At 36.7% G+C, this 18,529-nt stretch overlaps 1 protein-coding gene across 1 annotated transcript in view; it reads left to right on the top strand.

Annotated features, from left to right (window-relative positions):
- Nucleotides 1-18,529, top strand: part of RELCH (RAB11 binding and LisH domain, coiled-coil and HEAT repeat containing) — a 76,364-nt gene extending 57,835 nt beyond the window's left edge. The window contains 8 exon segments of the mRNA XM_038124521.1: nt 389-488; nt 4,421-4,503; nt 5,429-5,492; nt 7,030-7,168; nt 7,522-7,638; nt 8,648-8,736; nt 12,579-12,649; nt 16,748-18,529. Of these exon segments, the coding sequence (XP_037980449.1) occupies nt 389-488; nt 4,421-4,503; nt 5,429-5,492; nt 7,030-7,168; nt 7,522-7,638; nt 8,648-8,736; nt 12,579-12,649; nt 16,748-16,868 (784 nt within the window). The 3' untranslated portion in view covers nt 16,869-18,529.

Here is an 18,529-nt window from a genome sequence, read left to right as displayed (position 1 = left end):
AAAAGAGGAACACCGAAATCCAAACAAAAGATTTCCACAAAAATAATTCATTGAGAATACAATATAAATTAATTTTGTATTTACCATACTATTGTCATTTGTTCTAGATATGTATTTGCATTCTATATAATTCATTGAAAATTATGTTCCTAAAGTTGAGCTTGGGGTTCTTTTAATTAACTTGAAAAAGGAACATATTTTCTAGACTGCACCATGTTATGAGTCTTTCAGAATGAGAGAAGTATTTTGTATCCTTCAGAAAGCATAAATGCTGGAGTTTTAGATTTGTTGAACAAGGAATTCTTAAGACTTCATTTTTTAGGTAAAGAACACATCCAGGGCTTGGGAGTATTTTCGTTTGATCAATTGCCCAACTGTTTTCTTCTAGTGCAAACCCAGCTTATCATGAGCTACTATTAACTGTTTTGTGGTATGGAGTTGTGCATACTTCTGCTCTTGTTCGGTGTACAGCTGCTAGAATGTTTGAGGTGAGTGTCATCCAAACTGTTTTTCACTTTTTTAAAACTAGAGTTTATTTTTTAAAACAGGAATTAATCAGACAATGTTGCTACATTCTTAATCATTACAAAAGCTGTGTACTGTGTGATGGAGCAGGAGGTCGTTGTTCAGTTGTTACTGTATCTGTTCTCTGTTCAGCAGCACGTCTTTCTGTAGGTCTGTAGTTAAATATAAGCAACTCTGAGTTTTAACTTCTGCTTTTGCTATTCAACACATCATCAGTAGTCTAATACACAACTTACCATTTTCAGTAGGTCTTGAGTATGATCATACAATGCACTTGCATTGTAATTCAAACTAGTTTTCTTTGTACCAGATATGGTGGTGAAGACACACATGTAACCAATTTTGTATTTTTTGTAGAAATTAAAAGAATTTTAAAAGAGTTTACAATTACTTTACTTGACTCAAAATGACAGCTTCATTTTTCCCTTAATATCTATAAATTTTGGTCAGAATAAAGACTGAAATGTATACCTAGTAAGTTTGCTTTTATTTTCACATCATGCCTTTGTTTCATCAAATGTTCATTTTAAAAGGCATATGCAAAAACTCTGGGACATACTCCATTGGCTGAACAAAGAGAGAACTTTCTGTCTTTTGCACGTTAGAAAAACGTATTTCTAATCACCATTACTTTTTCCTTCTCTTTTTTTTTTGTGCATTTCTTCCATCTATGTCTCGTTTGGATAGCTTTGGAGTGGGCCTCTAGCTGAACCTAACATCTTGTCTCCATTTGCAAAAACAAATCTAAAGTCTGCCTCAGAAAAAAAGAGCACTTAACATATACATCAGCTTTCTTTAGTGACACTCTGCAAGTGAGAGCAGAGAGAGCAGCAAACAACCACAACAAGCTCCATCCTGAGATTTCAGTTGTAAACATTCAACAATGTCCTTTTTTTCTGGTTTTTTGGGGGGTTTTTTCCCCTCATTTTAAAAAGGAAATGGCAGTTTTTGGATACCCTTAAAATCTATTTGCCTATTTTCCCTCTCACAAAAGCATTTTTATATCCTATTTATAATAATAAGGTCTTTTTCCCTTATAAATATCAGCTATATTAAATATGAAACACCTCAGTTACAACAGGCTGTTGTCTTGATTGCAGTTTCTTTTCAAATTCAGCTGATTGTTGATTATTTTTAGGCAGTCTATGCATGCTATTTCATACCTTGTTTCTTAGCATATTTCAATTTTTACCAAAGCCTAGGCAGCTTTCTTTTAAATGCTTTTCTTACTTGAAAATAGTAACATATTGCTATTTTCTGGATAGCCATGGCATACGTATTTATACACGGTATTATGTAAATTTGGGAAGTCACCTTTGCAAAGAGGTGGTAATAGTTGGTTTCACTACTGGAAGATTCCATCACTCAAGGAATTTCTGTAACCTCAGAGGCTGCTGAATGGCAAAGCCCAGTGATTAGATAATAGGATGAAGAGTATGTGACCTGCAGGACAGCTGTGTGAGAACAGTGAAGATTCTGAGCAGCACAGAGACTGCAGGCCCGACTGCTTTACCAAAACCTTTACAGTCTGTTAAGGGTTGGAAGGACACAGAAGTGATGTGGGGCCTTTCCACTCCCTTGCTCCTTTGGGGCTGGAAGCTTTGTGCTACCATTTTTAAGCTGTAGTATGTATAAGTAATTATCTAGAGGAATCAAAAAAAATAACAATTTACATTTTCTGTCTCACTCTAACCTTACATGCTGCTACATGGCTTTGCCTACCCAGCTGTTCCTGTTGCTTTTGTATTAATGTTTGTAGTCAGCAGCTTCCCATTTGAATGTTGATGCAAACAGATTTGATTGCTCTGATTTGAACATGAATAAGTCTAAGTTGACTTATACATCAGCGTTCTTTGCTGGTCTGTTTGGGTTCAGGGCTAGGGACACATCTTTAGAATGACACTTGTATTATAAAGCATGTTTTGTTTTCTGTATGATGGACTGCATCTGTTCACCATGCTTTACCATACTTAAAAATGTGGCAGACCAGACAGGAATGAAGCTGAGATCATTCTAAATTATTTACTAATTATACAAATCCCAAGCATTTGGGTTTTTTTCAAAGCACTGTATAACTGCTAGGCTTTTCTCTAAATGAAGGTTCATAAAGAAAACTCAAGTCTCTGTTTGTCCGAGATTGAAAATTATAAGCATTCTCTACTTTAATAGAAGTGAAAATTAGTGAAGCTATGTATTAGAGTAAAACCATCCTAAGCAAACAATGATGTATGTCCTTAACAGCAGTTTGAAGAGTAGCCCATGACCTCAACAGATTGGCATTGGAGTTGTTGCCAATGTAAATAATTGTGAAATGTATTAATGTTAAAATGCTGTAGTTGAACTGACATCCTAATACTTTCTGAGTAACAAGTATCGGATGTTGCAACTTTCCTACTCCAGGTGCTTTGCAGCAATAGTGTTTTATGGTCTTACACAGCTTCTCCCCGTTCTTCCTTCTCCGGTAATTGTCTGTGAGACACACTCTGTTCCATGTCTGTGTGCACTCATGCTTGCACACACATACATGCACACATAAATGTTGCTTAATAGGAGCAACCCCTTTATATAGAAGCTTCTGAAAAGTCAGGTTCCTTCCAATATTTTACAGCTTAACTTTGGTTTAAATTCAGAGTTGATAAAGCAGGAATGCTCTATTACATAGCAGAATGTAAAATCTTTTCTAGTTAGAGGATGTAAATACTGTCTGGTTTTGGTACTGATATACTGACAGGTACTGCTTTTCCCAGGGGAATAGCTTAGAATTTAATTTGTGTTAATTATGCAATATGAGTAATCAAAATATAGCTGAATATTAAAAAGACATTTCATATTTCTCATATAAACTTACTGATGTTTATATTCTTCTCCTAAAATCAGCAAATAGATGCACACTTGCTTACATGAGACACAAAATGGAAATATCTAATCTTTCCTCTTTTTATTAATGGAGACAAAACCCACCATTTTGTTGAATATGAAAAAAGTAGTTACTTGGTTTGAAAAATAAGTAGGTTTTCATATGAAGAAAGCATGTAAAGGGCATTTGCAACGTATGCAGCAAATGCTTGTGTATAACTACATAGGTAATGTAAAAAAATCACCTGGGAACATCTGGATTCAAACACCTTTGTTGTGTTCATCTATAATGAGTTCTACTGTGATTTCAAGCTTTTAATGTTTGGGATGCACTGCAACAAATACATCTCTTCCTTAGTTTGCAAAAACACTTGAGGAAATAAATTTCATGGATAGTTCAAGGATTCTCCATTTTCTCCCTGCACAGATCAGCATGCATACTGTTTGGATGGTTGTTAAATATCAGGAAGTCCTGAATGATTTTCAGGAAAACATTTTGGCATCTGGGAAGGTGCTGTTTGTCTCATTGTAAAAGGCATGAGAGGTGTCACTCAGTGCGGGGAAATCTACACACATTTGGCCTAATCAAGACTTCTGTGTTGCATGTGACAGCCACCTCCTATGATAAACACTGTTGCGTTAAGTTAGGAACTGCATTTACATGAAATCATCAAATTCAGATTGACATCGCTTTAGTACTTAATTATACATAACTTTATTAATATTTATTATTGTATCTGAAATAAAACATGCAATTACTTGCTAAAGGTTTGAGTTCAAGTTTTAAAATATCTGAAAATAAAGAAAACATTGTATTGTTGAATTTGTCACGTTTGTGCTGATTGCCAGACCACTTTAGCTTTCTTCATGCCTTTGCATTTATAAAGCTCTAGTGTAGCAGTATTTGCTTAGCTTCTAATTTTGGTTTGCTTTTTGTGTTTTTCTTTCTCTCTCTTGGTTTTGCCGTTCTTCTTCCCATGATACTGTGCTCGCTCTTTCCGTGCATCACCTGTGATACCCCCCTGCTCCGACCATTCAGCTGTTGGTGAAGGGGGTACATGAAACTCTGGTAGCTCAGAGAGTTGTTCCTGCTCTCATTACTCTCTCCAGTGACCCTGAAATGTAAGTTCTCTGACTGTCTTATATACCTAGCATCTCTCTTAATACTTAGAAAGAAATAACCATCAGTTATGTCTCTTAATCTAGCTGAACAAAAATGGAATGACTTTTAAAGAAAAGTAATCTTTAAATCACTTATTTCTAAATAAAAAGGTATACTGCAACACCTGGAATTCAACCATATAAAAATGCTGAATAAACTTTAAATAGAAAATCTAAATCCATGTGGTTGATTTTTTGTTTATATTTAATCATGTTCTCAGTTTTCAAATTTGCTTACATCATTTCTAGCAGAAAGCTGGATACCACTATTCTGTAATGCTATCAGCTTTGCTACTGCAAAATTAAGTATCATCTGCATTAATGAAATGCAAAGTGGTTTTGTATCTCAATTCCGATAGACAACCGTGGCACTTAATTTCATGGACATTCTGATGTGGTATTTCTTTCAAGCTAAGGAGGGATGCTTTGCTAATCTCACTAACAACTTGTTACTAACAGATGCTCCAGCATGAATAGAGTCTTAGTGGCTTTAATGTCTTGTGTGGGTGACTAAACCAAGAACAACCCCAAGAGTCTGCCTGCCCATCCTCAGTCACAGCTAACCCAGTTGTTCACGTTTACCAAAGCGTTTTTTATTGCATGTTGACTGGTTTACAGCTGGCTCTTCGAGGCATGAGTGAAGCATTAGTTGACAAGCGGGTTGCTCCGGCCCTTGTTACCTTGTCCAGTGATCCTGAATTGTGAGTTTCAGACTGAGACCTTGAGTTAATCCTGTCTTTTTCCTGGTCTGCTTTCTTTTTTTTTTTTTTTCCTTTGTCCTTGCTAGAAACTAATGTAACTTAAAAGTACTAATTTTTAAATTTTTATTTAGTAATTTTGTTCTTGGTGTTGAATACGTCTTAAAGACCCTATTCTTCTATTGTAGTTCAGTAAGGATTGCTACAATCCCTGCTTTTGGGACCATCATGGAAACTGTTACTCAGAGAGAGGTAAGACACCTGTTGTCACCTGTGTTTTTGTAGCATAAGAAGAGGATGATTTTTTAATAAATCCAGAATAAAAGAAAGGGCAAGTCATAAATTTTTTCTTTCTTTTTTTATCATATTCTCTACCAAAGTGCTTTCGGGTTTTGCAATGGCCTTTTTTTTTTCCTCTCTAAACAAATCAACCCTTGTAACTAATAAAAACATTTCCTTCTAAATCTCAACCAAACATAAACAAACAGAGACAGATAAGTAGAGGGGAGGCCTGTGCTAGAAGATGGGAAATCCCATGCTCAAAATGTTTTTTTAAAACCTTCTCCAGTACAGTTGTGAAATCTACCTCCATTATTTCCAAATGAAATAGTTCTATTTTATAATGGTGACCAAAAACATCCATATATTGTTCTGTTGTATATTGTACTTTTTTTAGGTGCTTTAGGGTATCCTGCTTGGCTCCCAAATACTTTAGAAGAGCACAAGACTCTTGTTGTTCCAGTCAAATCTGCTGGTTTAGCCCTTGGTTTAGTCCAAGATGGCACTGAAAGACATAATGACATTAGCAAAGTATTCCTTGGAAATAATGCAGAGATGCAATTCCTCCTCATTTTTTGAAGGGTAATAAATAAGAATTCTGAAGACAGTCAGGATTCTACTGTAAACAGTAGAAAACTGGATTTTGTTTCATGTAACAACTGTGCAGTCAAATTTCTTCTGTAAGTCCTTGCAGCTTTTTGCAGAGCTTGCATTCTTCCCGTAATTTCAACATATTCTAAAAGAATGTGTTTGAGGAAATGTGAGTAATGTGAGTCAAGTCAGTGATGACTCACATGTACTCGGACGATGGAAAAGTTAGAATTTTGCAGCTTGGAATGCATGCCTATAATCAGTTGGGAAGAATATTGTTTTGTTACCACACAGAAATTACTGTATCCATTGCATTAATTATGATAAGCCTTAGAGTACAGAGGTGATAGCGCTTTCCAAAATATATCAGAAAACATGATTTTTTCAAGTTTGAATCCAAATTAAATACCCATCTCATTTTTTGTTTTCTAGCCTTTAGTTGAAGAAATCTTTTTAATTCCATTGATTTTATGATAGTTACTTTTGCATCTCCGTCCTCTGCAAAAAAATTTTCAACCTATTAATTGAGATACATTACAAAAAATGCTATTAATTGATTTCTAATTAAACAGGAAAACTTTGTAGTTATTAGTTATTAAGTAAGAGGGAAACTGTAATAGCAGGTAAAAAAAGGGAGTATCTGACTCAAGGAAATCTCAGGAGGAAAAATTAACTATATGGGAGCGCCTGTCTGTTGGTAAAAAACAGATCAGATTAAAACCCTGGTAACAGTCTTTAAAAGATAGAGGTGCATTGAAGAGTTTGAAACATCTTCTTAGAAAAAATCTGGAAATTAGAAGAAAGTCCAAGATCTGTCATCTGAAATACAGAAAATTGTAAACATACTCTGAACTGATCATAACAATTTTTAGCATCTTGATCCTTTTGTATTCTTTCTATTTCTCTGGGAATATTTAAGCTTCTGGAGAGAGTAAAAATGCAGCTGGCATCTTTCCTGGAGGACCCTCAGTATCAAGACCAACATTCTTTACATACAGAAATCATAAAAACGTTTGGAAGAGTTGGACCTAACGCTGAGCCCAGATTTAGAGACGAATGTAAGTTGCATCCATGGGAAGACGCAGTCTTCTTCTCTCTGTCCAAAAGCTAATAGGTATGCTGGTTACATTGATGGGGTTTTTCTTTCTTTTCTGTAAACTGTTATTATTTCAAAGGTATTCCAAGGTACTTTTTTATTTTAGGTGGTGCTACCACAAATTTTAATTTCAAGTTTGAGTCAATCCATTAAATATGCAAGGGCAATCCCATCAAAATCAATTGTTTGCAGTTCTTACTCCATGCTGATGTGTGAAGTTTCAAATGCCTGCAGTTGCCACATAGCACCTGTTTAATGCTAAACAAGTCTGTGGAAAACAGTTTCAAATACTTATTCCGGTATTTACTTTTCCAGTTGTTATTCCACACTTGCACAAGTTAGCCTTGGTCAACAACCAGCAGTCTGTTGATTCGAAGAGATTGGATATCGCTACCCACCTGTTTGAGTCCTACAGTGCTCTTTCCTGTTGTTGTATCCTTTTTTCAGGGGAAGTCTAGCTGTTAGCTCTCTGGTGGTGAGAGAAGTTTACTATTAGAGAAATAACTAAGTTTGTCTTTGAATCTGTGATATAAAACATGATGAATTCAACATAAGGGGGAGGTGTTCTGAGATGGTGAATATCACAGATTAGCCAGACACCAGGTGCCCCCCAAGCAACTCTCTTTCCCCTCCTCAGCAGGATGGATGAGGGTGGGGGAGAAAATCAGATGGAGGAAAAACTTGTGTCAAAATAAAGGCAGTTTAATAAAGCATAAGCTCTGTATGGAAGCAAAGCCAAACAGAAGATTTAGTCTCTACTTTCCATTAGCAAGCAATATCCAGCTATTTCCCAGGAAGCAGGGCTTCAGCACATGTAGTAGTCCCTCCAGAACACAAACATCATAATAACAAAAGGTCTCCTGCCCCGCCACCACCACTTTCTCTTAATTTTTATATCTGAATAGGCATCATAGGGTGTGGAACATCCCTCTGGTCAGTTTGGGTCAGCTGTCCAGGCTGTGTGCCCTCCCCCAGCCTACTGATGGGGGATAATGTTTAGAGAGAGCACCGATGCTGTGTCATCGCTGCTCAGCAGAAGCCTCAGCGCTGGTGTGTTACCAACACCTTTCTAGGTACCAGTGCAAAGCACAGCACTGAGGGCTGCTGTGCAGAAAATCAACTCCAGCTCAGCCAGACCCTGTACAGTGGAACGGATAGTTAATTCAAAAAACAAAGCTACAAAAACAAAACTCTTGATCTTAGCCAGTGAATCAAGAAAAAAATCTTAAAAGGATTATATGGATGTATGAAATACATGATGTTAAATATGTTTCAGATCTTTTTTCCTTTTTATTAGCCATGAAGTGTCAAATGCTGTTCCACTTTCTTAGTTTTGCTGCTGCCCTTGTGTTCCATAAAGTAACATTATCAGAAGATAGAAAAAAAAAGAGTATAATTTCATAAGGTAATCCTTATAATACCTTAACAACCTGGGTTTTAGTTATTTCAGAGGATTTAATGGTCAATCACTTTTTACCAGGACTGAAGTGTTTACGAACCGACATGGAACATCTCTCTCCAGAGCATGAGGTGAGCAGTAAACTATGTTTACTGAGTATGAGATGTAGGTGGCAGAAGTTGAAATGTGATGGCATTTAAAACCAGAAGTTAAGGAGAGCTGCTCATAAGTGGTTTCAAAGCATGACATTGAGGAGGTTTTTTTGATAAAGGTCACGTGCTTTCAAATCCAGTAAAATCTTGTAAAATATATTTCTAAGCTGAGGATCTCTGCAGACAAATACTCAACCATTAGAATTGCATGTAGAAACATAGATCTTCCTAGACTGAAGAAAAAGGAAATGTTTTTACCATCTTTATGTTAATCAAACCAAGGATGCACTAAAATCATTGGCTACAATATATCCAGTTAGGTGAAAGTTTCATTTTCTTTCACCAATTGAATAACTGATCAAATTATTGTTCAGTTATGCTATTACATTTTTGTAGTTAATGTAACTTTTAAGGTTTAAAGACATAATCAGTTCAAAAGACACCCTGAAATAGAACAAGGAGTTTGATTGAGTTTGAATCTTGTAGTCAGAGAAGGAACTGAAGACTGGATTTAAAATAAATCAGTAAGTAAAGACAGCTCTCAATTCTTCATGACTACATTCTGCATTTCTGTGCTTAAGTGACTTCAGTCATGATGCCAAGTGCTTTGGCTTTTTAGCCAGAGAGCAATATAAAATTAAAAATACTTACTCCTCCTCCAGTGGGTTCGAAAACTCACTACAGGCTTTACAATTTTATCCCTTTTTTTTGTAGAAAGGGATATCTAGAGCTTGATCAGCTTCCCACTTCAATAGGATGTTTGTAGGCATCATGATAGAAGCTTCTGAGACCCAGTGAGTTCTAGTGTCTGTCTTGGAAACCTTCTATCTGGAAATCATGTTTTCTGAAATGAATGTCATTTACTGTCTCAAATAATTAGACATTTGCATCAACAGAATTAATCACTATTTTGTCCTCTATGGTGTTATTCTTTATTCAAATGGCATATCACTTGACAAACTCACATTTTCTATATCACAGAGCCTTAGCTCTAATGGCTTTAACGTCAGTGCAGAGTTTATGCTCATCTTGGAAGGGTAACATTGTGGAATTGGCTTGTGTGGTCCTGTCTGGCAGCATTTACCACTCATACCTCATACTTGTTTTCCTTTCTTTCATATAAATAAAAGTGTAAGTTGGGCATTCAGGTCAGACCTTCTCATCTTTAAAGGAAACATTTCAGCTTGTGCAGACATTCAGATACTTTACCAGCATCTCTAGTTCAATGTCAAGTCCCTTCTTCCTCATTTTCTACTTACCTTCTATGGGTTTTCAGAGTGGATTTGAGTTGCATGATAGTGAGTCAGTACTTGGTAAAAATATTTAGTCCATATACTGCAGTACTGTTTATAAGACTTCAGCATGTTAAGTCTCTTAAGCGTCTCTAAATATAGAGTTAGTACTCTAAAATATTTCTCTTTAAGGAGATGTGATTTCATAATCAGTCCTATGACCAAACAAGGACAACCCAAGGGAATAGGTCTGAGCAGTAGGTGCAAAGCCATAACATAGAAATTTAGAAATTAATTTTCGGCAGAGGCAAGAATTGCTCCACTTCATCCAAGAATTACACAGCCTTCCCAGAAGGAGCTGTGCAATGGATGGGAAAGCCATCCTGTTATTTAAAAGATCCTGGGTCCTTGATTAATTATTCTCCCCTTTGATCAAGGCTTCATATTGTTGATATTTGGAACATCTGAAATCAGATGTACAAAACTGTAGGAAAGCTCCAGTGCACAGGTGGAAATGATAAGTAACAAAAATTATGGTGGTTGTGCTTCAAAATGTCAAGGCTTTTTTGATACAAAACAAAAACATTTTGTTTTGTATCAAAAACATTTTTTCACTAGAATTCTGAGTGTATTTCTCTTGTACCTGTGTACTCTTGAGCATTAAGTATTTGTGTAACATTTTATGCAAATTGAGGACAGCAAATGTAGCAGGAGGAGTTGTAGTCCTGTTTGAATGCCGCTCTCTGAAACACTCAAGGTGTGTAACACCTGCCACCTAAAATGTTTCAAATGCTGAAGTAATACTTGTGGATAAATAGATTGAGCAGTGGCACAGGTCTGCAGACCAGGCCACAGTTGGTTGTGCTGCAGACTTGACAGAAACCAGCATTTTAATTTATGCAAATACATTTTAAAATAGTTATCAGTTGGTAGTTACCATTAGTGACTGATCTGTATTTTAGAGATTGAAAATAGTATTTTTCCTTTGTTGTATATATTCAGGTTTGGTAAGACAACACTAATTTTAATTGCTTGTAGCTTTGAGATTTTAAGTTTAGTGTCTCAAAAAAAGTATTTAGCTTTCTTCTGAGCTGTGGCAGAGGAAGTTTCCATTTATGCAGTGTGTATATATGTGTGTATATGTAGATATTTATATATTTATAGTTTCATACTTTGCATTCTAACTTTTTTGCCTAAGTGTTTCAAAGCATGTCTTGGTTTGAAAAGACAGGTGTCTGCTAAGGAAGGCAGGAGCCTCTCTTGAAATAGAAACTGTAAACCCCTCCCTCTGAATTTTTATAATTTTGAAATTAAGGGGCTCTCAGGCAAAGATATGGGAGTAGAAATAACAGTTCTTTATTAGGAAAAGTAAAAATAAAAATGCAGCAAAACAACACTGACAGAGTCAGAATATGACCTGACACCCTGTTTGTCAGGGTGTTGGTAGCAGTCCCATTAAACGGTGGCTGCAGTCCTCCTGGAGTGACAGGTGTGGTTCTGTTGCAGCAATGATCCTGTAGAAGGGTGCAGTTTTCCTCTGATGGTCCAGTGGTTGTGTAGATGGACCTGGTCTTTCTCTGGGAATCCAGTGGGAAAAAAAAGCTGCTTCTCTGGGAATCCAGTGGAAAAGGCTGCCTGTAGTGTTCCAAATCTCAGATTATATCCAGGAAGGAATGCTTGGCTCCTCCCCTTGGTTGGAGCATCTCACACTGGGGTGATGTAATTTTATCAGTCATTCAGTGAGATTCAGTGGCCCATCAACAGAAGATATCTCCTGGATAAGAAGGAAGGATGGGTTGTGGAAGAGATAAAGAAAAACTGCCCAGTTAACAGAAGATAACTGTCCCACCTCTAACAGATGGCAATAGAATACACACCCCCGGCCACATCTTGCGTTTGCAACCTAAGACAAAACACTTTTGTCTTAATGTGTTAAAACAGTACTGTTGTGAACAGGGCAGGGATTCATTTTTCTGTCCCATGAATTAACTGTGTGATTTTATTTTAAAGCCTGCTATTGGAAATCATTTCCTTATTTTTGGATAAGTGTAAAAATGTCAGTGTGGAGGTGTCTTCAGTCTTAAATATTCTGCAGAAACCTTTAAATCTGTACTTGCTTAAATAAAAGGAAAAAGCCATGAGTCATAGGAACTCTGGAAGACACCAGTGGAATGGTATCAAGTTGATTTTAGCACTTCCTTCTATTAAGATATTGTCCTAGGATACCATCCCACTTTTTTCTTTCCTTGCTTTTTCTTTCATGCATAATGTTCATGAAGATACAGCGTGTCACAGATGTGGGTTTGTTTTAGTGCTGTTTCTAAAAGCCTGGGGCAAAAGGACGGAGTCCTGAACTTCTGTAACTATTTGGAAAACATTTTCTTCTTTAAGTTATTTTGAACATTTTTTGTTGTTTCTAACCACAAGGCATTATCAGATAACTGGAACTCAAAGGCACTTGAAAAAAAAAAAAAACAGGGAAATGTTCTGCTAATGTCAGAATTATTTGCAGAGTAGATTTCATAAGAAGTGTTAGTGTAAAAGGAAAAATGTCAAATGTCATGTATCTCTCTTCCTTATGTGTCTTAGGTTATTTTGAGCTCTATGATAAAAGAATGTGAACAGAAAGTGGAAAACAAGACCGTCCAAGAACCGCAAGGGTAAGACTTCCACTTCCCTTTTTCTGTGTGCCTCCAGAGTAGTGTTCTGCAGAGTGTATTCCGTAACAGTGTCCAAGGTTTGTCACCTGAAATCCTGCACTGACATATGCTGTATTTTAAGACAGATTTTGGAAACTTTAATACAGTGGTTGTTTCTGTCTCCAGTGTAAAACATGAGACAACAATTATTTTTATAGGAATGATGTTCTTGGTTCTTAATTTTTTGTTCATTTAAAGCTGAATTTAAATTTCTGTCCTGAATCTGAGAAATCAGGGGGTGCCTGGCCTAAGCTTAGAGCAATGTATGTAGCAGACACTTTGCCACCTGTGGAGGTGGCAACCTGCAGGCTGAGGGAATTGTTCTTGTCCTGGGAAGGGCTTGCTTTAGGCTGCTGTCCTGGTTTGCACTGGACTGGTGCCCACTCGAACAGTTTCTCCAGTGTATAAACTGGCCCCTGTGTACGTGTGCTGGTTAGGCAGTAAGCTGACATTGGGAAAATGCCACCTGTGTTGCCCTTTGGTAAAACAGCCTTTCCACAAACACAGAGTAAACCCAGCTCTCCAGGGAGGCAGCAGACACACAGTGCACTTGCATCCACGTGCTTCACATGTAGAGATGGTATCATCTGTGTGCACTTCCTAAAGTAGCCAACAGACCCACCTTGGATGTGGAAATTTGGAATGCTCAGTGCAATTATGATGAATTGTATGTGCTCTTTTGCCTGCTTATTGCCTGGAATGGCATGCCAGTAGGTAAATTCTTGTGGATTATTATAAAACTTAACAAATCCTTAGCAGTGTTGCCAAGGAAGTGTGTGAGAAGGTATCTGAAAAGAGAATCTGTTCTCAATCCCAGTGCTTTGTCATGAGAATTGAGACAATTACTGAAGCTTGTTCATGTCATGCTTCCTTATCTGTAAAAAACTGATAGAATTTACTTCTTGAAAGAGCTCACCCATAGTCCTGGAAGCAACTGGTAGTCTGAGAATGATTAAAATAAGAAAGGTGTACAAGAACTCAACGGAAGAAATGTAAAGTAGAAAAAGGGTCACTCTCTCAGGCACCAAGTAAAATATTTCAGGCTTTACTAGTAGTAAATACTTTGAAATGATAGTCAGTACTATTAAGCCATTGCAGAAACAGATAAATGCAAACCTCATACAACATCCAATGTATTTCTTCTTATTCTTGTATTTCTTGCATTTCTTTATGAATGCAACTGCTGAAAACTAAGATATGAAAAAGATGAGTCTTTGCAATCTGTTCCTTTGTGCTTTAATTAGCCTTCCCCTTTCTTATTCAATGTCAGGCTATGGTTGTAGTCTTGTAAGGTACAAAATTAACAAGAAATATTTTACCACTGAAGAAATGACCTTTTCATATACGTAAATATCTCTGTTTTCTTGCTAAGTGCTTGCTAATTTCAGTTCCTAATTTCAATGACAAATACATCTTTGAGAAAGGATTTAAATACAACTGGGAGATAAATTACTGGGGTTTGTTAAGAGTACAGCAGTGCAGGCACAGAAATCAAAATGGGTGCAAAAGCAATCTTATGTTCTTTTCCCCTTGCTGTTAGAAAAACTTGGTCAAATAATATGGGATCAAAGAAATATTTTTTTTCAGAAGATTAAACTCTGCATTTTTAAATATTGGATAGCCACTTTTGTCAAGCATTTTGTTTGACAATTAACAAGGTATTTTAATCATGGGTAACAACTTACATTACAAACTGATTGCTATAAAATGCCCATTAGGAATGTTTGGTTTTGCCTAGAGCTTCCCCATAAAACAGGCAGAACTGTGTGTGGCATCTGATTCATCTAGACACCAGGAAAAGTGTTATGTTTACACATTATTTTTATTTGTGGGTTGGGTTTTGTTTTGCTTTTTAAATAATGGATTGTTTTAAACAAGATATACTATTGCTTTGTTGAGTTCTTTGACAAATTATTTGATTTCATATTAATTTTTGCTATGTTTAAATATTCAGTTTGCATAGTAATGGAAGTACTTTGGAGGCTATTTATTTTGGATATTTAAACTTTTAAGTATGCAGGATGCTGTATATTATGTTTCTATTTACAGTAACAGTATTAGAAAACATGAACTTCTAGACTCTGTAGTTGTTACTGTTTCATTTTTGACATCAGATGGCTGATATCCCCCAAACTGTATCAAGAACCAATGGAACACCTCCTTGTTTTCCTCAATCTTATTCAGGATCATTAGACTAATGAAGCACAGTTTGTTTAGAACTACAGGCTTGTCACCAGTTGCTAGGCTTTCTTTTCTGAAGGGAGCAGTTTTATTTTCTTAATGCTGCTAATGCTTGGAAGGTACAGTATTTCCCAAATAAGTTTTCGTAGCTACACACGACTCTAGGATACCTCATAGTCTGAGATAGCTTCTTGTCCCTAACTAGCTGATAGTGAGTGTAAACTGTGACTTAGATAATTTATATGCCCTTGCTTTATCATGAAATCAAAGGAAATTGCAGAAGGCATCCATCTTACTGTAGCAGTAATTTCCCAGCTGAGTTTTATCAGCTGGAAATATGTGATTCATTAGTTGACTGGAGATGTTTAATCAAGCCAAAGATGTCTGGCTATGTGATCGTGCCTGAAATAAATATTTTACTTTAAAAGTTTATAATTAAACTATTTGCAAATCCACAACACAGCTTTAGTGAGAAGCTTCCTTTTATTTTTAAGGTACTTAAAAAAGAATCAGAAATCATTATTACAAAGCACCTTTTTTCTGTGGTGTGAAATGGGAGAAAAGTACTGGTGTATCCCTTCTACCTTTGAAGAAATCAGTCAAATTCTGTTGAAACAATTCAGAGTTAACTTCAGTTTTATCTCCTAGATGCAAGTGTGTCTAACAGAACTGTTTATAACTTTTCAGACTGAAAAGTCAGTTCCTGGAATCTGGCCTTTGCCAGTAAGACAGATTTTGTGGTCTTAGCTGTAATTTTGAAATGCAGAGTCCATGCTGAGTTCACAAGAGAGAATTCATTTGGTAATGTTTTCTAAAACTGTCCTTGTCCAATGTTGATAAACGCTTGCCCTTTTGACTACAAATATAGAAAGTATGGAATATTTGTGAATATTCCTGCTATGTACATTTGCTCTGTCTTAAGACAGATGACTCCTACTGTGCTAAACAGTTTATATATATCTGAAGTTGAGCTCACTGATTTGTTGTTAATTAAAAAAATATTAAAATCTGTTAATTTCACATAATAGGGATAATTTCTTAACATATTATTTAAAGTTTAGCATCCTTCAGCTTCAGCATTGATTGGATTGCTCCTTCCAGTCCAGTTTGTGGGAAACCTGTGAACTCTCCATTGTCCTATCTAGTATGTCTCAATTAGGAACATCCGAGCACAGGTAACAGGAGCCACATTCACAACAGCCAGAAGCAGCAGCTCCTTACCTAGTGAGGGGCTGACCCAGTAGGGCTCAGGGTGGGGTTTGCAAGAAATTTATAAGGATATCAAAGGAAAACTGATCAAGTAATATAAAATAAAGACTTACTGAGAGTTACTAGGTTGACAGTCCTCACCAGTTTTTAACTCTGCTCAGGTGAAAGTAGTTGGAAAATAAAGAGTTGAAAATTAAGGAGAGAGGCCACTGTTCTGTACTCACCTTGCTTTTGCTCGTCTCTACACGTCTGCTCATGTCACTGTTGGAGGCAGGTTACTTGGGTTAGAGAGGTCTGTGTCGCAACTGATACTGGTGAACTTAGACTAAATAAACACAAGGATGGACATCTCTGGTGAGAAGGCAAAGCCAGCTTTCACAGAGGTATTTGTCACTACAGCAATTCCCCAGTAAGTAGCGAATGCTAATGTGGTGACATCCAAAGGTACTAAAACTTAGTGCACAAAATATTTTACTGTTTTCACAGGCACTGTGAACACATTATAATAAACTTAACAGTGGACCAGGTAGTGATGGGTTTTCAATTTTTCTTCACAGACTGGTCTTTTTTGTTGAAACCTCTGAAACACAATTTAGTTGCTTAATAAATAACAACATAATGTTCTTTTTAATTTGTAGTCTCATGCCACTAAATGTTTTCCTTTCCTAGCTCAATGTCAATTGCAGCGAGCCTGGTAAGTGAAGATACAAAGACCAAGTTTTTGAACAAAATGGGCCAGCTGACTACATCAGGTGCAATGTTGGCTAATGTGTTCCAGAGGAAGAAGTAAGATGGGAAAAGGAACTCCCAGCTAACACTAAGGTGGACCTCACAGAGACTGGTTCCTGTACTTGAAGTACTTGCCTTTTAATTTCTTCTGTCTTATGTTCTTGTAGTATAATTTTATTCTAACCTCCAAAGATATTTGCACTGCTTTTGAATATCGCTGTGTATCTGTTAATTTTGGGTTAACTGTGGTTGATATAAAACTGAAATCATAGTCTGTACCAAGTCCCTGTTCTGTGTTCTTGTCTTTCCAGCATATTTTTTTATATAGTGGAAGGTTTTGGTTTTTTTTATTTTCTGACAGGATATCAGCAAATATCTGTATTATACATGGAGCTATTCTGACGGTACTTAAAATAATGTAAATTTGAAGTCATTGTCATGAAGTAATAAAAGTGGAGATTACTTATGTATTTAAATTATGAGAGAGTAAGGCAGATTTTTTAATTATGTTTCTAAAAAGAAGAGGAAGAGCCACCAGCATTTGTCTGTGCTTCTAGGGTTGTTTTTGTAAGTATTGTGCATCTTGAATCCAGAGGAATTGCAGTGTCTAATGTATGAGACTGCTTGCACTGCATCAGTCTGCAGGGAATGCTCATGTTTCACATGCTTTATGCCGACATTGTAAATGCTGTACAAAGTCCTTCAGATAAAATTCTCACATCTATGTGGTTTTTTGAAGGATTTTTTCTTTTGTAGGGGTTTTTGTTTTATTTTAAAGCACTTTACAGGTCTACACATCCACAGGCACATCCATTAAGTAAAGGAAAAACAAGATAAATGAATAAATGTTTATAAACGTGTAAGCTACTACACAGAGTCCCCAGTACAGTTCTGCAGGCAGAGGGAACCTTATGCAGGAGAGAGACGGCTTTCATCTTGCACTCAGTGTGCAGTTCTGTGGACTGTGAAAACTAAAGATATTTTGTTGTTTAGATTGAATTTCAGTTCAAATTTAATTTTGGAGTGTTTGAAATTATGCTGAGTTTGATGTGCAGTTTCTTTAAAATGTTAAGTAGACTGCCTACATACTTTTTGAAAATGACATTACAGGGAGTATATTCAACTACCAAATATTTTTGTTAGCAAGGAAGCATTAACAACTAAATCCTTCTCTTCTTATTCAGCACTTTTTTCCCCCTCTTTATGTCAATGTAATCTTCTGAAAGTAAACTCAAGTGCATGCATGAACTGGTATGAGGTAGCAAAATATAAAAGCTCAGGCATTCTCTGACACGGTACCATTCAGCTGGAAGTATGGACATCTTTGAGGACAGGGAAGCAAAAAAGAGCAAGGTATTAAAGTATTCCCCCTTGAAACAGAATATGGACGGAATAACAGGTCGGGTATCATCCTTAGATGGAGATAACTTGAGGCTTCTGCCTGCTTCATGTCTGTGCCCGTTGGCTCTGCATACGCTGTTCCTGCCACGGTTGTGTTGTGACAGGGCCTGCTGCTCACGTGCGCGCCGTCGGTCCCCTTGCACTGCACTGATGGAACATTGCTCTGGAGGTGACAGACAGCTCCATGCCTTTGTGTTGCTCGTTACCATGAAAGTACACTTTTAGCAGACTGACTCTGAAATGGAGACATTCCTGAGGAATGAGAAGTGGTGACATTCCTCTCTATTGTTCTGTTGTCAATAAAAAGTTTTGTATACCTGC

The sequence above is a fragment of the Motacilla alba genome, chromosome 2 (genome assembly GCF_015832195.1).
Source record: "Motacilla alba alba isolate MOTALB_02 chromosome 2, Motacilla_alba_V1.0_pri, whole genome shotgun sequence".
Classification (NCBI taxonomy): Eukaryota; Metazoa; Chordata; class Aves; order Passeriformes; family Motacillidae; genus Motacilla; species Motacilla alba.
Note: the sequence above shows the minus strand (reverse complement) of the source record. Positions and strands in the feature narration are given on the sequence as shown.